Here is a 27,525-nt window from a genome sequence, read left to right as displayed (position 1 = left end):
GTTACATGCCTGGAGCTCGAGGCACTAAAAAAACCCCAAAAAACGTCACTATTCTCCACTACACCAGCCTGGATTAAATTTTTCTGCTTTCTGCTTGCACACACAGACCTCTGCACTGCATTTACTAACAGAGGTTTCCTTATATGAAATATTGCATTTGCGATTAGTTAACATAACTTGTGTTTATTCTTCATTTAAGATGTGCATTATTTAATCTATATTTACCTGAAGGTGAAAGACCGAAAAAAAAGATATAGAATATATTTTTTTTTTTGTCATGCCTTTAACCCCCCCGCCCCCACCCTTCTCGCACCGCACCCCATTACACGCAGCGTCACAGCTCCCATACATGTTTTGATGTACCCGACTTGTGCAAACAACGCATTCAAAAGACATCGGTAGATGTGAGGAAATATGACCGGACACAAGCCAGTGCAGTCACGTTGAGCTTGCATGGAAAGCAGACCATTTACTGTCGGTGTCTGTGAAGCTCTTATTGTGAACCACATCTTAGGAGCTCATGGTAAACTGGGTTCACTTGATGTTTTCAAAAGAATAAAATCATTGTATGAAGTACTCCGATTTCAGAACTGGAGGCAGAATTTAGAAGACTGAGGACCTCAAAAGATTCTTTATTTGAAAGTCACCCAATATAGCCACTTTGAATTTTGAATCTAGAATAGAATCTTGCGAATTTCAAAATCCTGAGAATATACACGATTAGTCAGGTATCTTACTTCATAAGAGAGAAATGCTCAGGTTCAGACACTAGGTCAGTTATTTTATATTTATCCCATGCCAGAAAGTTGAGGTTCAAACTGTGAAATGAAAACCCTCAATAAGTAACTTAAAGTAAATTAAATTCAGCGGCATGAGCAGTGGTTAATTTGTAAAATAAAAACATGCCGGTGCCCATAGCTCTCCTTTGAAAAGCGGCTGCTGCATTTAAATGTGCGAGCACAGAATACTGAGGCAGCATATTCCTAAAGCCAACTCATGCCTCTTTAATTCATTTACAGGTACGCCCACCCCTTCAGCTCACTCTTGCAGCTTTCTGCTTTCTCCCTCTGTGACGTGTTTTCATTTTTCTCTTCCTCTGCCTTTTCCATTTGTCTTTTGCACGTAGTAAATACTTAATGCAGAAAACAAAGTGCTGGATCTAAAAAATAAGTGCTGGTGCCCCGCACCGGAAACCACCAGCTCAAATTAAGCACTGGGCATGAGTCATTAGTATATGTAATAGTTATAACAGCAACCCTACTAGGTGGAGCTGCAACTTTAAATTGCAATGGCAGCCCCAGTATCTGACATGAAAATAGTCCTTTTTTTATCTAGGTTTTGTAAGCCATTCAAATATTATTTGGGGCGAGTGACATCCCGCCTCAAGGATTATTTACAGCCCTTGCCAAGGTGAAATCTCAAAGTCACTAAATTAACCTGAGCTCAACATCCTGGTAGTTACGGCACACAGCAGACAGGTGTAACGTAGGGCAATGTATAAAGTATTTTATGCCGCACCAAAAAAGTAATAAAGTCAAATTGCAAAAACAATAAAACTCCCAAACAAATTAGTAAAATAGAGTAAAACTTAATGAACAAAATGGCATCCAGTAAGGGGAACCGGAAATATAAATGTTGAAACTTTTGGAAATGGTGCCAAAAAAATGCTAAGTGCCAATGCTCACCCTAGACCAGGACCTAGGCACAATTTCAGACTGACCCCAATGGAGCTTGGGTTGAATACACCAACCAGGCCCCTCCTAGTCAATGATATTACAGTGATTCTTCTCCTGTTAAGTCCCAACCACCACAGGTGTATTCTTCTAAAGCACTCCAAAACCTCAGTGGAGGCTTTTGAAGTCTCACAAGGTCTCAGACAGGTCAGCAGCAGGGTACAGTCCAGGTGCCATTGGCCAGCTAGGTTCTTCCAGGAAAAGGCCTCTTGCAGCTTGTTGTCTTCCTTGTAGCCACACAGGCGGTCAACTAGCTAACTCTTGGATTACACTTCTTTGTCCTGGGTACAAGAGGAAGTCGATCCTGTCCTTAGTGGCCCTCTCAGGTTACAGACAGCAGGTCCAGCCCTCTTCTGACCTTCGCAGGACCAGAAAGTGTTGTGAAGTGGGGGTCTGCAGGTGCCACATTTATACCTGGTTCTAGCTAGAGGTTGGGAGTGACACATGGGCACACCCTAACCATATGACAAATGTTTCCAGGGGGCAACTTATCCACTTTTATGACAGTTCCTATACTGCAATAAGGCCCAAAATGCTGTGTGTAAGGGCTTTATTTTTTTTATGATGGTGTAGGTCTTTGGCCTTACTAAACTTGAGCTGAAAAGTGCATATTCTGTAGAGTTCATGGGGATCGTCAGTGCCACTTTGAATCAGCCTATTGTTGCTCTGGAGAGGCATTACATGCTTTTTCACACCTATTCAAGGCTGAGCACAGCCTGAGGCCTGGCAGAGACTTATGCTAATTAGTCTTTTGACAGTTCATGCAGGTAAAGAGTAACTTTGTAAAAGTTAATTTTTCTTAATATTTAATAAATGTTGCTTCAGCGTTGAATTGTATTTTTCTTAACTATTAAACATTGTATAATTATTTTTCTAGCTGGTCCCATTCCTAAGATACATTATTAGTAATATAATTTAATCTGGTTTCTAAGTAGGATAGCCAGGCCTGCCAGCTTTTAGGATCTTGGCATTCAAGGCACATGATAATATTTATTTTCAATTTGTCCCACTAGGAACATACCGGCAAGTTAAATATGCCTATCGGAAATAAGGCCACCACTATGAAAGGGGGAGCACATACACTTTACTACTAGTTAGCTGGAGTAAAATGCACAGAGCTCTCTAAAGCCATGGGAAGTTTAGGGTCTAGCAAAATGCAAAAAATCTTATTTCCAGCACAAAGAAAAAAATCTCAAAGATGCACTACGAGGAAATTTCTAGGCGGAGGTTTTAGAAACTCGCAGATGAACGGGGCAGAAGACCAAGTTACTTGATGAAGTTGTGGAGCCTCTAGGTGACTTACAGTACCTTTCAGCATGGGGTAGAAGATATTTTATTACATATACATGGTGCCCCTCTTCATCCCTCCACAATAAAGTTTAAATGGTTGGTATCTTCCTTCTATTTAAAAGCGAGGGTGTGGCCGAGGGGATACAGAATAAGTAGTGCAAAATTAAACTCTTAACTGTGCAGCTAGTAATTTGGAGCAAAAAAAAAATTATTTAATCAAAGTCTCTTTTAAAAACTGCTGCAGGTCAGAATGGTAATATGCAGAGACTCATTTTCACGGCTACAGTGCATTATACGAAAAGATAAATAAACATACTACCTGAAATATATTAATTCTGCCAATTCCTATTCTTTTCATGAGGAAAAGTAGTTCAGTAGAGCTGAAGAGTTAGCTAGTTTGTGACCATACTTTGACGCGGACTACTGGCCAGCAGCTGACATTACAAGCTGGATGTCATGACTTATTACAGTAGGGAACGTCATTTTTAGTATAGTTGAATGGTGATGTAAGAAAATATGTGCCCAGTCTATATACTAGAACGCTTTCAGTTACTGTATTATCATTTCCTGTTACCACCTCCTTGCTACATTGAGCATGTGTCTATTGCCAGTACTGTTATTTACATACTGTGCTCTGATTAAAAATATTGCAGGTGGAAAATTCAGGTTTATGGGCACAGTAGGTTCCACTATAATTTTGCTACAGAGGCACTACGTTGCTTTCTTTTCTTAATATACAACCAAGGCAGAGATGAATTAACATTCTCTCCGAATCGCAATTAGGAAATTTGAGTTTTAGTAGTGTTTCATAGTGGGTTACAAATAGACCTACCTCATTCATATTAATGAGTTAGGTTGCAGTTTGCAACTCATTATGAATTGCAGCAATCACAGGGATGGTGGCCTGGTGGGGTCTGTGGAACCACAGCCTGCTCTAACAAAAACATTAATTACGTTCTCAAAGGGAAAGGGGTCTGGTTGGGACCCCTTCCCCTTTTGTAAATGGGTTATCACCAGCTTTAAACTGGTATTTAAGTATTACTTTTTTGCGACTGGAATTCAGTCGCATAACCGTGATACATACCATACCGATTTGTTATTTGGAAGGGGTGCTCTGACACCTCTTCCAAATACCGAATCGCAAATGCAAAATGCAATTCGGTAATAGGGTTCCTAATTGCATTTTGCCTTTTGTACATTAGAAAAACACTTTTTCTGATGGATACAACTACCTGTGGATTCCTCACCTCATGAATACTCCCATGGCGCCAGCATTCGACGGAAATCTTCTTACTAGTCTCTGCACGTCGACGAGGACGTCACTGTCTCGCACGCGACGCCGTCTGACGTCATACAGGCAATAAGAGGTCCTCGACGACGTGCAGACGTCAGTTCCCTTTTTTCCGTGCATTCGAAACGGTTATCTTCGAGGGAGCAACTGTTACTCTTGCGGTTACAGTGTATATCTTGCTGCGTACTCTTTCTCTGTGGAAATAATGTCGCAGAGAAAGTCTGGATTTAAGCCTTGTCGTGAGTGTGGAGGCAAGATGTCGGTGACGGATCCTCATTCCGATTGCCTTTGGTGTTTGAGCTCCGACCACGACGTCTCGACTTGTGATTCGTGTCAGCACATGAATCCGAAGGCCCTTAAAGAACGCGAGGCGAAGCTGTTTATGGCCAAGTCAAAGGAGAAGCATCATAAGAAAAAGTCTTCTCCAAAACATCGGCGTCATCGAGACTCCCGGCGCCGTAGAGAATCTCGGCGTCATTCAAGGGAGGCTCGTTCCAGGTCTCCGGATCGGCGCCGGAGGACATGGGAGATCAGCCCCACGGTGACGCCGCATCCTTCGACGCCGTTGCTCTCTCCGGCGTCTCCAACTTCGCCTGGACAGGCGTCGGTGATTGAGGTATTGGAGCCTCAAGTGTTTTCTCCGGCGCAGACGCCGAGGCCGGCGTCGGGGTCGCCTCCGAGTCAGGCACCCCAGTATCCGGCTTTTCCCACCCCTGGAGCCGATAGTTCCGCATTCTTGAATGCGATGTATGCCATCTTCCAGCAGATGGCTCCAGGGGGTGCTCCGGCTGGGCCTTTGGCCTTTTCTTTGGGTGATCCTGCGCCTCTTCGGCCGGCACCCTTTATGCCCTTTCTCCCGTTTGGGAACGTGGGCTCGGCGCCAGTGGCCGCTCCGATGGCTTCGGAGGGATTGGCCCCAGGGATTCCCATCCCGTCGACGTCGAGATTTCGGCCTGTGACTCCGGTGGGTCCATCCGTTTCATCTGCTCTTCAGTCGGCGCCGAAGTTACCTGTGGCGCCGGATGCGGCGTCGGTGGCTTCGGAAGATCGGCGCCGATCTCCGACTTCGGCGGAGGTATTGTCGACTCCGCGGATTGAGCAACGACTGCATTCAAGGAGGCGTGCTCTCCGGGTACTAGAGGAGCAGGAGTACCAACGAGCTCTAGAGGAAGGAGAGCTAGAGGACTCGGGTGATGGGCTGCGTGGACTGGAGTCGGCCAGTGGGCTGGACACTTCCCCTGAGTGGGACCTTTCGTCCCCGGGGGAATATACCGAGGAAGCTGCTTCCTTTCATACAGTGGTACGGAAGGCAGCTAGTTTTTTGGACCTGCCTTTGCCGGTGGTGGAGGCGAAACAAAACCTTTTGACAGAGGTGTTGCATCCGGCCTCAGCCGCGGCGGAGCCTCTATTACCTTTTAATGACGCTCTGCTGGATCCGGTTTTAGAGGTGTGGAAGAAGCCGGCATCTTCCCCAGCAGTTCACAGAGCCGTGGCCAGGAGGTATCGGACGGCTCCAACTGATCCTGGTTTCCTATCTAGGCACCCTACGCCGGAGAGCTTGGTTGTGCAGGCCTCCTGTTCGTCCAAGTCAGCGCCTGGTTCTTTTCCGACGGTGCCTGGGGACAGAGACTCAAAAAAGCTGGAGGCGCAGTCGAAGAAGATTTTTTCGTCCTGCAGTCTGGCATTAAAAGCCACCAATGCAACCTGTATCCTGGGGAGGTATATTCATGCTCTGATGGATGACATCTCCTCTTCGTTTACAGAGCTTCCCCAGGGTCTTTTGGATCTTGTCTCTGATGCCCAGGCTGCTGCGACCCAAATTATCCAGACGGGACTGGATACCACCGACTCGGTAGCCAGAGCAATGGGCACAACTGTGGTGGAAAGGAGACAGGCCTGGCTCCGTAACTCGGGCTTTTCGACAGATGTACAGTCCACATTGTTGGATCTCCCGTTTGATGGGGACAAACTGTTTGGGGCTGAGGCTGATTCGGCCTTGGAACGGTTTAAGGAGAGCAGGGCCACGGCTAAGTCGCTGGGACTCCAAGCTCCTTCTTCCACGGCCTCTTCCAGATTCTTCAGGAGGTTTCGTGGATTTGGGCGTGTCTCTTCCTCCTCTTCCTTTCAGGGAAGATATCAGCAACCTGCCTCTTCCCATCCCTATAGATCTTTTAGGGGGAGGGGTAGGGTCCGCACCAGGGGAGCTTCTCAGCAGCACTCTGCCTCTTCCTCATCCTCTGGCGGGGTGCAGCAGGGGAAGCAGCCTTAGGCTTCCACCATTTCCCACTCACTCCTCTCCTGTAGGGGGAAGATTACAGCATTTTCTCACCAAATGGGAGACTGTTACGTCGGACACTTGGGTTCTCAGTGTTGTGGGAAAAGGCTACACCCTTCCCTTTCGGGAGTTTCCGCCCCTCATCCCGCCCCGCCCTTCGTATTGTTCACAAGAACACCTCCTGTTGCTAGAACAGGAGGTAGAAGTCCTCCTTTTAAAGGGCGCGGTGGAGTTGGTCCCGGAGCAGGAAAGGGGTCAAGGAGTTTACTCAAGGTATTTCCTGATTCCCAAGAAGGATGGTCGTTTGAGACCAATTCTGGACCTGAGGATCTTGAATTGGTTCCTCAAGCAGGAAAAGTTCAAGATGCTGACCCTAGCACAGATGCTTTTGGCGTTGAACATGGAAGACTGGATGGTGTCTGTCGACTTGCAGGATGCTTACTTTCATATCCCGATACTCAAGTCACACAGGGAGTATCTCCGGTTTGTGGTGGGATCGCAACACTACCAGTTTGCGGTCCTTCCGTTTGGTCTTACTTCAGCACCTCGAGTCTTCACGAAGGTGATGTCGGTGGTTGCGGCAGAGCTCAGAAGGAAGGGGATAGCAGTATTCCCTTACTTGGACGATTGGTTAATCAAAGCCAAGTCCCCGGAGCTTGTGTTGCGTCATCTGCAGTCAACAACCCAGTTGTTGTTCGACCTGGGCTTTTCGGTGAACGAGCCCAAATCTCACCTAGAGCCCTCTCAGCGCCTCCTGTTCATAGGGGCAGTACTGGATACATTGGGTCGGGCCTTTCCTCCGCCTCAGCGGATTCAAGATATTCAGGATTTGGTTCCAATGTTTCGAAATGGAGCGGTAGTTCCAGTCCTCAAGGTCCTTCGTCTACTCGGTCTTTTTGCCTCCTGCATTCTGTTGGTCACGCATGCTCGCTGGCACATGAGGGCTCTTCAGTGGTGCCTCCGAAGGCAGTGGTCTCAACACAGAGGGGATCTAGAGGGTACTGTCAAGATCTCCAGAGATGCTGCTGTGGATTTGAAGTGGTGGATTGCAAGCAACAATCTTTCACAAGGAAAGCCGTTCCAGCAGTCGCCACCAGTGACAACAGTCATAACGGATGCTTCCACTCTAGGGTGGGGAGCTCATCTGGGGGATCTGGAGATCAAAGGTCTTTGGTCTCCAGAGGAACAGATTTTTCACATCAATCTGTTAGAGTTACGGGCTGTACGTCTGGCTCTCAAGGCCTTCCTCCCTTCCCTTCGTGGTCAGTCGGTACAGGTCCTAACGGACAATACTACCACGATGTGGTACATAAACAAGCAGGGAGGAGTGGGGTCGTACCTTCTCTGCAGAGAAGCTCTTCGACTATGGTCCTGGGCAAAGGACCATCGGATTTGCTTGATAGCAAACCATCTGGCCGGAGTTTTGAACGTGCTTGCGAACAGTCTCAGTCGCCACTTCTCGGCAGACCACGAGTGGCGTCTCCATCCAGATCAAGTCCGTTTAATCTTCCAGAAGTGGGGGTTTCCTCGGGTAGATCTGTTCGCCACTCGAGAGAACGCGCATTGTCCGTTGTTCTGCAGCCTTCAGTATCCGATGCAGGAAGCGTTGGGGGACGCGTTTCAAATGACCTGGTGCGGCCAGTTGTTTTACGCGTTTCCTCCCATACCCTTGATTCCTTGAGTATTGAGGAAGATTCGCCAAGACCGGGCTCTAGTAATCTTAATAGCTCCGGATTGGCCAAGGAGGGTGTGGTACTCCGATCTTCTCCAACTCTCAACGTGCCCGCCGCTCCGTCTCCCTTTCAGGGCAGACCTCCTCTCGCAGTCGCAGGGGCAGGTTCTACACCCCAACCTCCAGAGTCTGCACCTACATGCCTGGAGATTGAACGGGGCAACCTGAGTTCCTTCTCTCTCCCGCCTGAGGTAGTGGATGTTATATTAGCGGCCAGGCGACACTCCACTAAATCTATCTACGCTAATAGGTGGTCTAAATTTGTTGCGTGGTGTGGAGAGAGGCAGATTGATCCCTTACATGCTCATCTATCGGACATTTTGTCTTTTGCTCTATCTCTGGCGCAAAAAGGTTGTGCAGTGGCTACCATTAAAGGTTATTTATCGGCCTTGTCAGCCTTCATATGTCTTCCAGACCAACCATCTTTATTTAAATCCCCTATTGTTATCAGATTCTTGAAAGGTCTTCTAAATCAATATCCTCCAAAGCCATTCGTTATGCCGCAATGGGATTTGTCCTTAGTCCTGACTTTCCTTATGGGGTCCCCTTTTGAACCTATGCATTCTTGCCCCTTGAGGTATTTGGTTTTAAAAACAGTCTTCCTGATAGCTATAACATCAGCAAGGAGAGTGAGTGAGTTGCAGGCCTTATCAGTAAAACCCCCTTATACAACTTTTTATGGGGATAAGGTGGTGTTGAGGACCAAGGCTGCTTTCCTCCCGAAGGTTGTTTCACCCTTCCATTTGGCCCAGGCAATTACTTTGTCCACGTTCTATCCTCCGCCTCATCCTTCCAAAGAGGAAGAAAGACTGCACCGTCTGGACCCAAAGAGAGCGTTGAGCTTCTTTATCGATAGAACAAGGGATTTCAGGCTGGAGGATCAGCTGTTTATTGGATACGTGGGCAAGAGGAGAGGAAAGGCAGTCCACAAGAGAACACTATCCAGGTGGGTTGTTCTTTGCATTAAAATATGTTACTCTTTGGCAAAGAAGGATCCTCCTGAGGGCATTAGAGCTCATTCCACCAGAGCTAAGTCGGCCACTTCGGCCTTAGCCAGAGGTGTTCCTGTGGTCGACATCTGCAAGGCCGCAACTTGGTCGTCCCTTCACACTTTTGCAAAACATTACTGTTTAGATTCTGAGGTTAGAAGGGACGGCCATTTTGCACGGTCAGTGCTGCAGGATTTCTTGGTTTGACCATTTAGGCACCCACCGCCGGGCGTGGTACTGCTTTGGGACTCTATTCATGAGGTGAGGAATCCACAGGTAGTTGTATCCATCAGAAGAACGAGTTACTTACCTTCGGTAACGACTTTTCTGGTGGATACATTAGCTACCTGTGGATTCCTCACGGTCCCACCCGCCTCCCCGTTGCCTTTATGGTCTTGCCAAGTAATCCTTGAGTGCGCTCCTCTTGGTCCTTGAGGGTGCAATAGATGTATATATATAATATATTTGTATATATATATATATGTGTATATATCTTTATGTATATACTTGGTGTGTGTATATATTTTAAAAGAGAGAGTTTTATATATATATATATATGTACATAAAAAGATTTACAGTTATTCATACAATGTGGTGTATTTTACAATATAAAGGATGTTGCCTTGCTCTTTCATTGCATTGCCTGGTTGTTCTCATGCACGTAAAAAATGATTGGTACTGACGTCTGCACGTCGTCGAGGACCTCTTATTGCCTGTATGACGTCAGACGGCGTCGCGTGCGAGACAGTGACGTCCTCGTCGACGTGCAGAGACTAGTAAGAAGATTTCCGTCGAATGCTGGCGCCATGGGAGTATTCATGAGGTGAGGAATCCACAGGTAGCTAATGTATCCACCAGAAAAGTCGTTACCGAAGGTAAGTAACTCGTTCTTCTGGTCGCAGGTCGCCTGATTCTGGAATTGGGTCGATTGAGACCGGAAAAATTCTTTGGATATCTGGCCCCAAGTTACTTACTTAGTGTTTACAGCAGTTTTTCATCAACTTCATCCTCAGTTTGGCACTGCAAGATTTATTCTAACTGCATTTTTTCCTGCATTAGAAGTATCAAATTTTCCAACCGCTAGCAACGGTCACCTCTCACCACGACCATCTGCTGCTTTAATATGCATAGTTGTAGCCTGCTGATCAAATTACAGGTTACTTTGAACATATATTCATGAACATCTGTAGACTTCACATATCAGCCGAATGTCAAACGGACAAGCAAGGCAATTTTGCAGTTTTGTTGTACTTTTTTTATACGTGCAACCATTTATTTGGTAACCCTCACAGTAGATCTTTTAAGCATAAAACAGCAGCTCTACGAGTTAAATAATATTTCTTATGCTGACAACCCTCCTATTAATGCTCTGTCTGGAATTAATCAATATATGATTGTAATTGTATTTATATAGCGCTTAATACCCCTGCTGAGGCGTCAAATGGCTTGGAAATATGTTAATTTGAGCAGTGCCTGTTAGCTGAATAATAAAGAGATAGAAGAGGTGCGCCCTGGTATATGTCCCCGTGTTAGTGCAGATTTATGGCTTTAGTAAATTTACAGAAGTAGGCCAGGAAATTGTACTCTTACAAAATATTTATGAACTGCATTTTAGCACAAGCAAATATGTAGATTTGCTTTTACGGAAATCTGTTGATCGTTTACAAGTTCACTTTCCCTCCAATCACTTTTTTCCCAACCCTAGAAGAACCTCTACTTCTGCCCTTGTCTGAAGTAAATTTCAAACCTCTCTCAGTATGGGAAAAGATTAGAGAAGAGGTGTTGGAGTAAAATCACTGCAAATCAAAAACAAACACTGGCAAAGCCAATCGGCCTGACATTGGATGCCAGTTTGCATTTCTTCTTCTGTCTTTTCTGGAGACTGGGATCTAGGTGCAGTTTGATGCTCATGGCAGTTAAGTTTTGTCAGATACGCTAGCCAGGTTTGTCCTGGTCAAAGATTTTTCCCATTGACTTGGGGCCAGATGTAGGAACAGAAAATTTTGCGAGTTGCAAATTGCGAGTCATACCGACTCGCAATTTGCAACTCGCAAAATTGTATGCAGAAAGGTGTCTCAGACACCTTCTGCGACTCGCTATGGGGTCGCAAAGACCCACCTCATGAATATTAATGAGGTGGGTCGCAAATTGCGACCCCATAGCGAGTCCCTGCACTCACAGGGATGGTGGCCTGCTGGAGACAGCAGACCTCCATGTCAGTGACAGCTTTTTTTATAAAGCAGTTTTTTTTTTTTGACTTGCAGCCCGTTTTCCTTAAAGGAAAACGAGTTGCAATTCAAAAAAATAATGAAACCATTTGGTTTCATTTTTTCAGAGCAGGCAGTGGTCCATTGGACCACTGCCTGCTCTGAAAAAATATTTTCAGCGACATTCACAAAGGGGAAGGGGTCCCATGGGGACCCCTTCCCGTTTGCGAATGAGTTACCACCCACTTCAAGTGGGTGTTAACTGAGTTGGTTTGCAACCGCTTTTGCGGTCACAAAGCAACTCAGCATCGCGGTGCGACTCGCAAATAGGAAGGGAACACCCCTTCCTATTTGCGAGTCGGATTCACATTTTGCGAGTCGGTACTGACTCGCAAAATGTGAATCAGCATCGCGATGTCTGTTTTGCATGTCGCTAACTGCGTTTTTCGCAGTTTGCGACATGCAAACCGGTTGCTACATCTGGCCCTTAGTTCTTTAAGTCACAACCACCCATAGATATGGCAGGTAGAGGTAAGCAGTAGGGTCTTGCCCAGATCGTTACACTGGTAGTTGGGTACTTCCAGGAAAGAGCGTCTTGGAGCTTGTTTTTCCCTGTAGTCCCACAGAACAGCCAACTGACCCTTGGAGTTCACTTCTTTGTCCAAGGCACAAAAGAAAGTGCAGTCCTCAGGGCTCCCTAAGTCAGACAGCAAGTCCAGAAAGTATTCTAAAGTGGGTGTCAGATTTATGCCTGGCAGCAGTGAGTGGGGTGACTCTTGGCCGCTCACTAACCAATTGTAAATGTCCAGACCCTGACCTATCTACTTTTGCAGTAGTTCCTGTTGGCTTTGCTGCAAACAGGCTGAAAACCCCAGTGTGTCTGGACAAATCCTAGATGACAAAGGTCTTCGGTCACACTAAACTTGTATGCAAGAGAACATTAGGATTACCATAGTAATCACCACGCCCAATGTTTCACTGAACCTGTCTGCCTTCGTACAGTGAAAATAGCTTTTGGGTACAAGTCACTGTAAGGACATAACATATTTCTATAGATCGTACTTTTAAATACCATGCCTACATAGGGGTGACTTAATACTCAAAAGGAAGGCTTTTACCCATCAAAAGGATTTAGTTAGACAGGCCAAACTGCAGTTTTTACACTGCTATGGTAAGCTCTGAAACCATATTTGCAGTGTCACTGTAATGATAGGCAACACAGGAGCTAGAGACTGGTGTGGGGTTGAGAGGTTGGTGACCGACCCGGAGTGGAAGAAACATGATGGAGACCAATGAAGAGTGTGATTTTATTTTTTATTTTTAAAGTACTAACTAGGAACAGATGTGAAGGCCTGGCGAGAACCCCACATGGCCTTGAACTGGAGCTCACTTCAACATGTATGAACCCATCCAGCGGTGAATGGAGCAGATGCCCATGTGCATTACCACTAATAGGTGGAGTCACTAGGTCTAGTAATTCGAAAACTAACTTTGAAGGGGAAAATAAAAAGTTGCACATGTTCGAGCCCAACGCTAGATGGCAGAAGTATGCACACGTGAATCTACAGCCACACATGCCACAAACAAATGTTTCAGGTACAAGGTAGTGGTAATGGGTGGCCATAAGGTACCATCTGCAAATGCAGTGAATACAAACATCAGAAAAATGTAGAACAAAAAAGATGCAATTCAGTACCTTAGGAACGATTAGCAGAGCATCCGGAAAAGCTTGTACTCACAAGTTGGGCACATCTTTTAGCATCTGGCTTGTACTTAACAAGGGCATTGGCTATTGCCACTGTCACAACACCAGCCCCTGCTTCTATGTAACCTGAAAAAAGCAAGAAAGGCTCTTTTTTGAGCTTTAATCAATGTAGTGGGCAGTCTAACCGAGACCACAAGAACAGTCCAGCAATTATTTTAGATTGGGGTAAAAAGGAAAGGGGCTTGGAATTTTCACAGTCACATGACTGGTAATCCACACTGTACACCATAAATTACTTGCTCATTTTTCCCTGTTTGGGACTTGCGTTTGCAGAATTCAGGTGCTACCTCCTCAGTCAATATTAGTTCTTAGCGACTCTCTTAAATTGGCCAGTGATAGTGGAGCTCAATTTTTGCTGGCAGGGTCGCTATAACTGGTCTTTCAAATTTTGTCTCTTCTGTACCTCTGTTAGTTGCTGCCAACAACTGTCACATTTGTTTTAGAACTTGTTTTAAAACCACTCATACGAGACTGAATTTGCGCACTGGAGCCCGGGTACTCCTGCTGATTCTAAATTTTTATGACAGTTGCTAGAACTTTTTTTCACTATATCTATTAATCATGGCGCCTGTTGACACCTACCCACCAGTTTTTTTTTTTTTTTTTTTTTTTTTTTTTAATGTCTTAAATAACTGTCCCTTTCAGAAAAGGGGGAAGCAGAGAAGATGAAAATACCTTCTGCCGCCCTTGTGCAAGGCATAGAGCATGACATCACTCCATTGGCTTGGAATAGGGGTGGGGGATTACAACTCTTCTCTTTCCCTTTTAAAAGCAGGGAGGGCAGAAATCACTTCACTTTCACCTGTCTCGTTAGGGAAAGACAGTAGTAAGAAAATGCACAATTTCACCTCTGCCTTCTACCCATTCGTGCTCCATTTCCATCAAACCATTAATTCCTTCTTATATTCACGGTACCACCAATGCACAAAACCACACATTCATATTCTCCAATCAACGAAGAAACACTTTAATTACAAAAAAGTAATACCTATTGGCTTTGTTAATGCTTGTTGTATTGAAGTTTATTTTTGAGTCGCTAATCCAACTACGTCAAGCATGGTGAAATACCAGGCCAAAACCGTAGAATCCGGTCGTGATTATGCTGAGGACGAGACCTGACTGACTGGATGACATTCTGTAGGTTATGCTATGATTGGATTGGATTCTACGGGCTATCCTTGACATGTGCATGGCCCAGAAGCCCAAAGTGTGCACCAGCGCAGTTGATATTTATGTGCTGTGTATATGGAAGGTCTTGGGCAGTGTGACTGGTGCTGAGGTATTCATTACAAAATTGAAATCAGAAATTGAGACACTCAAACAGTTGCTGGAGCTGCAGGACTGTACAATTTGATCTCCATGCAGGTAATGTCTATCACAAACCCTACCATAACATCATCTGGTAAGTGGGGATTCCAGACTGGGCAGAGTACCCCAGCACTCAACTCATCTTTGAAGATCCACTCTCCAGAAAGGTGGTACCCAGAAGTCTGAGTTTTTCTCGGTGGAGGGGATCATGTGGATTCCTCAGCAGCCAGTAAAAACCTAAATAATCTCTAAACTAGTTGTCTTGTTGCGCACTGCTCATAGCTGCGACTTGAACACTCATTCTGTAATGTTGACTTCCGGTGTCTGCACAGATCAGTATGGTCCATTGGTTAGACATACTAAGAGGATACACTAGGGAAACGGTACATAGTACAGACCTTCAAATGAACATAACAAGACCATAGTACCCTATGAGTACACATTTTCCAATGGCTCAAGTCAATTACATGTTTCTTATACAACAAAAAATGTTTTTTTTTTTTTTTTTTTTAAAGGACATTAACCCTCATCCACCAGTACTGGCATGCTTTATCTTAGAGCACCTCCTCATCCTGGTTCGAGAATATAATTGGGTCAGACTTGTAAACCATTTAATTATGTGGCAGCGTTGGGCAGTGGAAACGGCAAGCATTAGTCGGATGATGAGAGCTGTATTTGTTGCCATAAAACTGGCTGTCCATTTAGTATAATAGTTGAGTTATCATCCAGATAACCAACCATTCTTTCTAATAGATAAATTATATTACCACATGGAAGTACATATGTTTACCCAATATTTATTGCATTTGAACTCTTACTGACATCTGATATAAAATGTATAAAACAGAACAATTTACTCTTAAAAGACTTTACTGACTATTAAAGTTTGTGTAATTTTATTAGGCATGAGTATGTTTTACTATAATATCATTCTACGTTTCTGCTGCTACCCTAGCACCCTGAATGTTCAGATCTTTAGAGCTTAAACCTTACTTGGACCCTACAGTGGAAATACATTCTTTTTCTACTCTTCAGTAAACCGTCACATTGAGCAGATCTTGAGAATAATGCACTTTTTTCACAACGGTTCTTATGTCTTTTTCGCCTGGACGTGCACGGAGTGGGTTACATGAATTCATCTTAGTTTGAGATGTAAACAATCTGGTCATTTGAGCCTGAGCTTGTTTTTTTTAACAGATTCCTTTGATACATTTGATGACAGTAGCCCCACAGGAACTTTGGGTCAAGTGCTATACTAAGCTAAGCCACATTAATAACCATTAAAGTCAAACACACATACATAAATAATTTTGTACGGTTCTTAAGAAAGCTCTCTTGCACTTCCTTTCAAAGGTTCATGTAAGAGCTGATGCCTGCCGATCTAGTCAAAGTATTTCCCTTTCCAGTTTTAACCATACCCACATGAGGACACGATAAAAAATATTGCATGTCCACCATGAGCTATATGTTAACAAGCTCTATCTCTGTATTCACCACATTAGGATAAACAAATGCTTTATCAGTGACATCCATCTTTGGCTTCTGAAAATAATTCCAAGAGCTCCCCTGCCTCGACAGGGCTGTAGCCCATGCTATTGGACCTGAGAAGGAGCCCTATGATAAAGCATGCCTGCCACCATTGGTTACCCCCTTGACTGCCCATAACTTTACATAATTGCCAACAGTGTGATTGATAGGAGCTTGGTGGGCGAGGTACTTTTGCAAATGGGGTGTTTGCAAGTCCAAGGAAGGGAACCAATGTTAAACCCTCTGGTGGTAATGGGTGTCATAGGGTGAGACCTGGAGTTTTGGTACATGTTCATGCATGTAGTTGCTGTGACACTTTAAGATTGTGTGTGCCTACTATTGTGTCAGTTGTACAGTCATATTTTAAAATGGTTCAGGATAAATTTTATGTAGGGATGCAAAACAATCCATAAATTGCTGTTGACTGCTCGTGCGTAAACACAGCTCCATCAGTAGTATTCATTGATGGTCAATACTGGACAATATTTAAAACCTTAATAGAAAGGAAACTTAAGCACCACACAGCAACAAGTATTTTACTTTTAGTATGTCGGGGTCTAGCCTTGATATGCACTGCAGTGCGTTTGATATCTTAAAAATATTTTTCTTAAAATTTAAGATGGGTGAGATGTATTCTCAAGATGCAATGTGTACTTGGCTTATGGTATTGACATATTTTTACTAATGCGTTTCAAATATTGATTTTACTGTAAAGTAACATAAACATGTAATTCGGGGACTGTCTTTAGATGCTGACCTTTGTGAAGCCTAGTGCAAAGCCTATTGGGCATTAAAAACTTCATTTTACTAGGTTTAAAAGTCTAAAGGAGTATCATCAACGGTCATGAAAAATAACTATTGTAAAGGAATTATGAGGGTTTTTGAAGGAATACTCAGTCCCAAAAAAGCCACTGTCACTTCTAACGGAGCCCACTTCTATCGAAAACATATTCTGGACAATCACAAAGTATGTTATGTCCAAACTAAACATCACGTCTGTAAAGCAATAGCCACCCTGTCTTTGTTTCACATAGAAAATGCAGAACATATATGATGCAGTTCTACTTTTGGTACCCAGCTAACCACCTACATGCAAGTTATAACCATCCAAGCCTGATTTCTGACGGTCCACTACGTTTGTGTCTGCGAGATATAGATAGAAGCCAAGACTCGGCAGTGAGGATTACAAGGTGGGCTTAGATTTTATTTCCCAGCCTTAATCTCAGTACTGGCTCTAAAACTTGTGGGGCATAAGAGGTGACTGTGCAAGCAGAGCCCTGTTTGAGCCACCAGGAGGGCTCATGATGGAGGCCCTGCCTTTCTACCCACCCTTTCCTATTATGTTACAGGCTCTAGTATGAAGTTGGCCCTGACCACTGGCTTTTGACAGGATGGTAAGGGATGGAGTCTGAGAAGAAGTATCTAACTGCACCCTATCAAAGGCTGGGTGAAGCTGATCATACCCCAGCCTGTGACCTATGGTGTTAGTGTAACTTGCAGTGCTGTTATTGGTCTAGTTATTCTGCTTCGGAGAACAAGGCTAATGAGGTCACTGTCTAGGCACGAATGGTGGTAGAGTCACGCTACTGCAGTCTGAGCATGATCAGTGACTCAACCTCGCCCTCTTCAGGTGTCACAATGCCTCCAGCTGGGCCCAAACATAAGCGTTGTGATGACTGCCCCACTCGTACCATACTGCTGCTCATATAGGTGAGCAGAATGCTTGTCCCTGCCACCTTTGAGTTGCTGTTTGAGGAGTCGCACCCTGAGGCGGTTGTATTGTAGAGAGCTGGCAATGGGGAGGGTTCGGCTGAATTTTATTATTTTTCTGTCTCTCATAAATGGATATTACCTCTTTTCAGACTGTTTAAGGCTCCTTGTTTATGGCTTCTATAGACAAGGCAGCCTAATCTCTCACCGAGAGCTACCACATAACAACACATCATTATTTCCAAATGTCAGCATAACAAATGTGGCTACAGACACATCGTCTTCACCATGCTTCGTTTCTGCTCACCACCTGCCCTCAGTTGCAGCTCACAGCATGGAGTCACATCTGTGAGGGAGGAGGGCCAAGAAAGTGTGATTTTTGTAAGGGCGGCATAAAGCTTGTTAATGAGAGAGACCTGAATAGAGAGAGACAGCTGGCGTAAAAGAGAGACGGGAGAACGAAGAATAGAGATCTCAGAGGGAACGTGAGAGAGTGATGGGAAGGAAGATTGTTAGAAAATGAAAGTCACCATGTCATTGAGAGAAAAGCTAAGTGACAAAAGCCCATGCAAAGATGAGGCCTACGGTTTTTAGAGCAATGGAAAGATGGATGTGGGACAAAGAGGTAGAAATTAGGTTCAGTCCAAATAAAAGTCGAAAAGCATAGAGGAGTAGACGGAGCAAAAGAGAGCGAGTGAATCAGACTCAGATAGAAAGCATACAACAGATGGAAAATGTGCAAAACAGAAAGAATGTAAAGCAGATACAGTGGGTGATAGTAAATGAACTGAGAAAAAGAAGCAGAAAAGGAAGTGAGAAAGAGAACAAGTGAGATTTGAATTGCAGCGAGAGAGGGTGAATAAAAGTAGCCAGAGACGGGAAGAGGCAGAGTGACATTAGAACACAGAGAGCAAAAAGAATTGTCAAAACCAATTGGTCTCGCCTTTATAATGGAGGCGACAACCTATTGGCTTTGGAAAGCAATGTTAAAAAAGGTCAAATGTAAACATTTAAAAGTATTGGAGTCAAAGCAAAAGCATCTCTAAAGGTATCCTAGAAATGTTCATCGAATTTAGTATTTCCACTCTTTATTAATGCCATGATTATTTGTCAAACACATTTCACTTCAGTAGCACCTAACAGACCTTAAAAAGAATATGGAAGTGCCAGAATTGAAAGGAAAATGTTTCCTATTGCTTTTTACTTTCCACACGAGACTCACGATTGAAACAAGTGCAAGAGCCATTTGCTCCTTTGCATTAGCCCTAGGAGCAGATTTATGGGCCTCCAGGAGAAGATGTATCTATTTTCATTCATGCTAAGAACCCCTTCTGCCTCAAACACCTGCTGAGTGTGAGTGTAGGAGCCAGCCCTTCCCAAGCGCTATATAAACCTTTGTGTGCCAAGGTCTGTTTTCATGCAATGTGTAATGCAAGAGATGGGGAAAAAAAAAAAAACTTTAGGTCTCCTTTTTAGTCCTACCCTGCATAAATACCACTGTTGCTGTGCTTTCATGTACAAGCTGGGACGGTTGGGGAGCAAACACCAGGGTGCTGGGGGTGAAATAGCGCATGAAGTAGAAAACACATTCACTCTTCTGGAGTGCTGAAAGATGAAAGACTTAGTTCTCTGGATGTGAGCAGTGGAAACATAAGTCTTTCAATGAAAAAAATGGTAAAGAGGCTATGCTCCGAAGGCGGGACAAGCACTAAAAGAGGAAAGCATGCGATTGAATTGGATGCAAGCGAATGAGTGATAAAGCCAACCCGTGTGTGGGCTCTAAACACAATATATATTTTTGGTGTGGTCCGTAATAGGTGTTTCACAATCGTACAGCTAAAAGTTGTCTGGTAGATGAGACCCAAAAAGGTAGGTGTGAGAGCCAAGGAGAAGCAGACTGAGATGAAGTGAAAGAACGGGCCCAAAGAGAGGTAGAGGGGAGCCGATGAGGCTATAAACCAGTGCTTAATTTGTAAATAAAAAGGTGCCGGTGCCCAAAGCCCTCCTCTTAAACACTCGGCTACTGCAGTAAAATGTGCTAGGACTGAATACTGAGGCAGCGTAATCCTGAAGCCATCTCGGTCCTCTTCAATCCATTTACAGCCACTCCCTGCCCCTTCAGCTCACCCCTGCAGCATCCTACTTTCTCTCACTGTGACGCTTTTTTGTTTTTCTCTTCCTCCGTCTTTCCCATATGTGTCTTGCTTGCAGCAAATGCTTGAGGCAGAAGACTAAGTGCCGGCCCTCAAAAATAAGTGCTGGTGCTCAGCACCGGAAACAACAAGCACAAATTAAGCACTGCTATAAACACGGAACCTAGATCAAAAGGGGGAAAAGTCGACCCTCAAAATAGAAACATTATATAATCCCAAAAAGAAAGGTAAAAACATCTAGTAAAATCCTCAAATTGTGGTTAACGTTTATGTGACAAAGGGAAATGAGTTGACGTTTTTTTTAACAAATCTTGGAGACATATTCTAATTAAGCTTCGGAAGCCTGATTAGTTAATGTAATTTTGGTTAAACAGCATGTTCTTGTCCCTAATTTTCTTCAGTAGCCTTACGTTGCTATTATGTTAACCCACTGTGTCGAGATCAGTCTGCATAAAACGTGGAAGGGTAATGGAACATTGCAGGTTGCCGTATTTCCGATTAGTGTTATCAGGTTGTGCCAATAACTTTGGAAGATTATTTTAATATTAATTTATTTTCTTGCCACTCTCATACATGTTTCCCATTAGGGATTCTCCACCTTACTTTCTGAATCAAGGCAGCTGTATTAAACAGGCAAGTAGGCAAGTCTAAAGTGGGCTTCTGTTTGACATCTTTTACTTGATGACATTGTGTTGCTTAGCTGACAATACATCCAGGCAGTGGGAAGTTGTTTGCCTCTTGTATCTAGGCTAGGGATTGCCGCATGTGGTGTTGTGCTTAGGGTTAGGGGGGTGATCAGTATCTAATTGCTGTGTGAGTGAAGGCGGTTTGTGTATGTTTGAGTCTTGTGCGTGTCTTTGTGTTTGGTGGTTTGTTAAAAAAAAAAAAAAATACAAAAAATTAAGGAAAACGTCAGCAATCTTAAAGTGATCTGAGGTTGTGTCAGATTGCACACTTAAGACTGTTTGAGATGCTTGCAAAATCTATGGATTTGTAAACAATTTTGTAGATATTATATTAAAAAATACGTTGATGGGCTTCATGTTTTGAATGATTTTTTTCGTTTAGTCCACCTGTGCTTTGCGAGTACTTCATTGGAGGGTCTGTTTTGCTGGCTGGCCTACCATGGAAATGTCGGAATATTTTAATGAGTACCCTGTCAGTGCTGTCTGTCAAACCTGAAAACCTGAACATTGTTCTGTAAAATGCATTAGAACAATTTTTTAAAAAGCGAGTTCGATGGCAGAAATGCATGCAGTAATTCATGTAGGGATGCATTATAGTCTATGCCCTATTTTGTGGTTACGAGTAGCTGCGAGAGGTTGAATGGTGCCTAAACATCAAACTCATTAAGGAGCCCCTCGAGATACACTGGATCCCAGCCTGTACCATGCTCTGTTCCCCATTTTTCCAAACCTTGTTTGTCACCTGTCAGGGTGTATGGAAGGCCACCGTGCTTTCTGGATGAACAATGAATCCTCTTAAAGGGCGCCTTCCGATGCGTTGAAAATAAGAAGGGCCAATTGTCTAACACATAACTCAAGTACTCAACACAATAAGCAGTACTCAGTGCTACCTTGTTCAGGAATAATCATTGACAAAGCCAAATAGGTCTGGTATTGTCTGCCAGTGTTTTAATCAATTCTTGTTTTGTTTGGTGTTTGCGAAATCAGGCTGTGCAGGAAGCTCCAGGGTTTTCGTCAATACGAAAAAATTACTAAAGGCAAAATTGTGTTTGGACTCCAAAAAAGCGTGCATTACCATAGTAATCCCCGGCACTGAAAGGAACTACTTTGTGTGTGGATGTTCTTATTGTGAAGAGATAGGATGCCATAACTCAGAGTGACGCATCCCCCCTTGGTGCATGCTTGAGGGGGTTGGAGAAAAATGGGAATTACATAACCGCAGTCAAATGGGCGTTGTGTCGGAAAACGCCTTATAAAGAACTATGTTGCACACCTAATTTTAGTAAAATCAAAAGGCCTTGGCTAACGCAGACCTAAAAAAGCCACTTGCTCTGCCATCAGCTGCCAGTCTCTTGCCTTTGAGAAAGAAGAAAAGAAAGGAAGCAGGCCAGAAAGAAAGAACGTAAGAAACCAAAGAAAGCAGGGGTGAAAGAATAAATGAAAGAAGGAAAGTAAGAAGGAAATAAAGCAAGAAAGAATGAAATAAAATAAGAAGGAATTGCGGAAAAAAGAAAAGTGCTGCAAATTAAACTTTATTAAGGCTGGTTTTCTTCCTGGACAAAGTTTATTAAAGAACTATTGCTGAAATTTAGTTCGGAATAATCAGATGCAACCTGTTATGCTGTGAAATTCAAATTAATAAAGGACACTATAAAAGGAATTTTAACACAATTGACAGGAACTGATAAAGCATGGAATGTTATCTGTGCTCACATCTGGTAAAATGGCCCTACTTTCGTCGCTGACTGTAAACATAAAGCTACTATGAAGTAATTATAAAGTAAAAACAAAAACCTTGACATTAAAGGGACCTACCTTGTATGTGAATGTGCTCATTGTGAAATAGCAAAATGCATCACTCAAAGTGAAGTTAACCAGTGGCTAAAGTAGGCTGACCCAGTGCCCCATGCTGTATGTTGTAGCGGGCAGAAGCGAAATGTGAATCACACAATAACAGACCAATGGGTGAAAAGAGGAAGCTAAAAGCCCCTTTCAGTTAGTACATTATTATACATATGATTCTAGTAAAATCAAAAGGTCTTGGCTAACGCCTAACCTAAAAATCTCTAGTAAAACCAGATTTGGATGTGGAACCCAAGGCATCCTGTTCACTCGGTCACAACCAAGCTCGAGTGAGATTAATTCCCCCAGCATTTTGTTCTGAAGATGTACTGCCAAATTTAACTTTTATATTAATAGCCAAAGCTACCTCACTGTGTCTCTTACCAAGCAGTGCAATGCAGAACTCTGTATGGCTGTTTGCAGTCGGGACTAATTTTCTGCTACGTATATTGAAACTTACCTGCAGTATTCACATATACCTTATTAGAAAAAGTGCTTGCAGCAAGCAACCCTTTGTAGAGCATAAAATGGTAAGAGCCATTACACCTTTTTAATGAACCAAATATACAGTTAGATCCACTACACTACTACTTCATGCATCTCACTGAATTTCTGTACTGGTGGAACTGATATTTTAATGGGTTATAATGCGTTGCTTGCTGCTATGGTTTTCTGCTTGTATTGTGCTGGATTCCTGTTACTGTGGCCCAGCTTACAAAATAATGCAAGGTCGATATGGCTTTGCTGAGATTTGTGGATGCGTTACAGCCTCTTTAAACCCAAAGGGAGGTAAGTCAGCATGTCTGTTCTTGTTCTAGAAATTAAAATAAAATGAAGATGGGTTTGTCAAAGATTCTATAATCTGAGTATATCTCAGTTTGCTTACAAAGGAAAATAAAACGTTAGCTAACTAAATATGTTATTTCTTGTACATCACATTTTGTTCAAGGTCCACCCGATTGTTATTGTCTTTAGGTATGTGTTGCTTCATGACCCATCCATGATAATTTTGCACACATACACAGTACATTTTCATTCGTTGCAGTGCCCATGAATGTATTGACACCATCCTGTTTGACTAATTTAAACTAATCTTATTGGATGAATTATACTAGTTACTGATTTCTCCAACACATGTATTCCTTCTGCATTCAAAGAAAAATGTAGAATTTGATAAGTATTACCTATAACAAAGGACTGCTTCTTACCAAAGTATACACTCAACAGGTGCTTCAAATCTGAATCAATTCCATAATTCTTTCTCCAATTGTGCCTAAATTGTCTTAGTTTTATTTTGGTTGTGTTTGGTTTCCCTGTCCCACTGATTATACCATGCTAATAATGGCCATCATGAACAGCTTTTTAAAATACACTTTAAAGGCGCTAACATTAATGCTTTCTTTCTTGGTTTTAGACTGACTCTCATCAAGACTTGCACCTGCCACATTGGTATCCAGTTATAAAGCAGGAAGATGACCCAACAGGTCACTCACATCCAGTAATACATCCCAGGTAAAAAAAACCTTTTCTTTTTTGATCCTACAACAATTACACCACTTCATATTCTATTTTATTATTGTTGCCTTTGGGCCATTCTTCATTTCCACCATGTGGCGTTTTAGATGCTAATCTTCTCCCATGCTCTGAAGTTGGACTTTAGTTTCTTAAAATCCAACACAATGGGTAAGGTTTTTCGATTTGATTTTCTTTTACGTGCCGCTCTCAGAAAATAGAATCCAATGTTGTTTTTTAAGAGCAAAGCGCATTGTAAGACTATTGCTGAAGCAGCAAACAAACTTCTCAAGCAAGAGCTAAGGGAGAACTGGTTCACCAAAAAATGTATTTTCATTAAAGTGTTGAGTAAACCATTGTTGACTAGCGTAGGCTCAGAGTTTAATAAGTTAAGTAGGCCATACCTCCCTATACTAGGTCTGCAGTTTCTTACTTTACATATTTCAGACTTAAACACTGAACCTGACTTCCTCATCCTATTATGATTTGGTGCCACTAGCGAACAACTGTTAAGTGACATTGCCGGAAACGAGCTCTAGGAAGGAAGTAGCTGGATGTATCACATATTTCTGCTTTGCATTTAGGGAGGTTCCATATTCATAACCTCTCAGTAGTGGGTTAGCTCTGTGTGCAGGACTCATAGATGTGTTTTGTAGCCTGCTAGCCAGTTTCATCTCATAGATAGAGGAGACCAGATATTTGACAGTGTTGCGTGTGCCATACAGTTCTCTACATGCACATAGGTGTCAACTTTCCCATTCTTTGCGGCTGCTGAATGGTCCAGACAAAATGTACTTTATAGTGAAACTAAAATGTCATGGTAGCTGTTTCCTGTTTTTCCATCATGCACATCAACTTAACTGAGAATTATTTGTAGTGAGTGATCAGTCTGGGATAATGTGCACATGATCATTCAGAGCTACCCAGGTAGAGTGGGAGCAGGGATGAATGCCAGAAAGCTTGTAAGCAATTAATTTATTTATCATATGGTAAATGCCAGTGGAACACACACATTTGTGAACCAACACCAGCAGGTGTAGGTGTTTTCTAGCTCATATAATTTATTACTTTGTAAGTTACTGTTCAGATGCTTGTGGTGGTCTGAGAGCATTGAAAGAATACCAAAACCACTCCTGTTTTTTTCTGCATGAAATTCAGAAGTTCCCCATTTGTGTTACCTGCTAGTTACAAATTATAACTGCAGAGAATAAAGTACGTCTTCTTTTTGCATGTACACTTCTTCTTGCATTTTATTCTGAGGTGTGTGACCTGTTCCTACGTGGGGTGGTTTTGTCATGATGTAACATCATTTGTTCCCTCCGTTGGACCAAAAACCTTTGTTCTGTCGCTTTTATCAAGTTCGGGGAACCAGTGGAAAAGCCTCACTACATGTAATTATGGATTTCCCTGTTGCTCTTAATAATCTATATGTAACAAGTTTGAGTTATTATTAGTCATATTCTAGTATGCATATCTGAGTTGAACAGCACCTTCTCATGTTCTGGGTGATAATTGTGATCGGAAGGCATGTCCTGCACTTGTCAGTGATTAGCTGGATGCGCCACTGAAGATGTGTGCTACCTGCACAGCCCACCAAGCTTAGATTGTCTGCTATCCGCTCTGCCTTGCTGGTGCTATAAGTTGGTCTCTGCAGTGGATAGACAGCAACGCTCGCGGTGGTGGAGCTTGTGGTCTGATGGGTCTTGCTTCGCTGTTTCTTCATTTAACAAAGACACAAACCCTTTGCCCATACAAAGGTAGGAGCCCATCCCAGATCACAGTGGTGACTTTTCCTGTGTCGATTTGATGCCGTTTTCCACTGACCGGTGACCTCTGGACAGGTCATTTATATGATACCACAAAATGCCGTTGTGAGCTGATCTTCAGCTCACACTTCTAGTCACCAACTTCTCAGCGGGATAACCTGCAAAGAATGCTGTTAACATTCAGGACGCACAAGTGGTCATGGGCACTTTGACAGAGTTTACTATGTCAGAGCGACAGAGTAAATCAGTCCCTCGCCATGAGGGCGTAAACGTCTGACAAATTTAGAAATGACTTCCAAGCTGGGGGTAATTTCTGAAGCATTGGCAAGAATCCGTTTTTTGGCATTTCCTTTCAATGCTTTTTAGGTTTGACACACAACTCCGTCAACATGACAGAGCCATCTGTAAAACATTTTGTTTTTTTAATTTCCAAAAAGAAAATCACAAAGCGGGATTTTCATTTCGAAAAAAAATAATACCCCCCTTGCCGTTGGAGTATTTGCCTGTGGTGATGGGCGTTTCTTTAATTTTTTTTTTTTTTTTCTGGCCCCCCTATCGCCAGAGTTTGCATTTCAGTGTCGGGCAGTAGAAAATGGCTGTGTATTTCGGTCCATCTCAGTTGACTAGGTGTCTATATAGGCAATTCTCTAAAAGCCGCTTCTCTGTTGGGCTGTCGTGGAAGTCTGGAGTTTGGCCACAGCAGAGACTGAGTTGTTTCCACTGTTTCCAAACTATGGTCCACCTGCATATAAATGTGCAGGCTGACCATTATATTGGTGGTAAGCATACTTTGTCTCCATTGTGAAGGAGTATGCTTACCTCCAATACTTAAATGAGGCCCTCCGTTTACTCTGTCCTCGCCATTTGGCATGCATGGTGCAGGTCTTCCTTGGGTTGCAGTAGGTATCTCAGTTTGACATCTGCTCAGCTCCTTTGAAGCCCCCCTCTTAAAGGCACTGTCTTCCTCAAGCTAGGGTACATCCATTGCTCCTCCTACGTATTTGGTCAGCAACTTTCTTCAAAGCAGGCTCCTGAGAAGCTTCTCCTGCAGGCTGTAGAACCTTCCAGGCTACAAAACAGTTTATGGTTACCATTGGTGTGGGATTCCAGATTCGGCTAGAGAAATCATGGCAGCTTGGGTTCAAGTTGCTATTCCTTTCTTATACTCCAACACCTTTTGTGTATTCCAACAGTCAGCCCTGGGGCCTGTTGTGAGCAGGTCCTGCCTTGTAGTTATCCCTCCAAGACTCGTCCAGCCATAACCTTATCTTCGGGTTTAGCTGGAAGCTGGCGTAGGGTTTGGAATCTCATGCCAGGACAAACTTAATACAAGAGCACACAAGAGTGCCACTTAACTCTCTATTAATTTGTACAGGGTAGCCCTTGTAGTGGACATTTGGGCTAGGTAATTTCACTGAGCTTCAGAGGGACACTCTTTCTCCTCTCCTCCATACCCAAGAGTTTGATCCACCACAGAGGATCTCTGGAACATCACAGAGAAGCCCTTCATTTCGGATTACTTTCAGAGATGCTTTCTATCCTCCATCTTGGATGCCTCTCTGATTCAGGAAATCAAAATGGGAGCCTGTGTAGCCACTTGCAACAGAGACACTCCACACAAACCATTACACAAAGGAGTAGCCCTTACAAATAAACAATACATTTCCCATACGTACAGAGCGAAGGACCTAGTTATAGGAGACTGACTAATATGAATACACTGGAGCATGCCAGTAAGG

General features: G+C 43.4%; 1 protein-coding gene across 2 annotated transcripts in view; it reads left to right on the top strand.

Annotated features, from left to right (window-relative positions):
• Nucleotides 1-27,525, top strand: part of SKIL (SKI like proto-oncogene) — a 134,909-nt gene that overhangs the window by 35,791 nt on the left and 71,593 nt on the right. For both annotated transcript variants that reach the window (XM_069213179.1, XM_069213178.1), the window contains exon 3: nt 23,923-24,020. In XM_069213179.1, the coding sequence (XP_069069280.1) occupies nt 23,923-24,020 (98 nt within the window). The remainder of the gene's footprint in view (nt 1-23,922; nt 24,021-27,525) is intronic.

Source organism: Pleurodeles waltl, chromosome 11 (genome assembly GCF_031143425.1).
Source record: "Pleurodeles waltl isolate 20211129_DDA chromosome 11, aPleWal1.hap1.20221129, whole genome shotgun sequence".
Lineage (NCBI taxonomy): Eukaryota > Metazoa > Chordata > Amphibia > Caudata > Salamandridae > Pleurodeles > Pleurodeles waltl.
The sequence above is the reverse complement of the archived record's forward strand: the minus strand, read 5'-3'. Positions and strand labels throughout refer to the sequence as shown.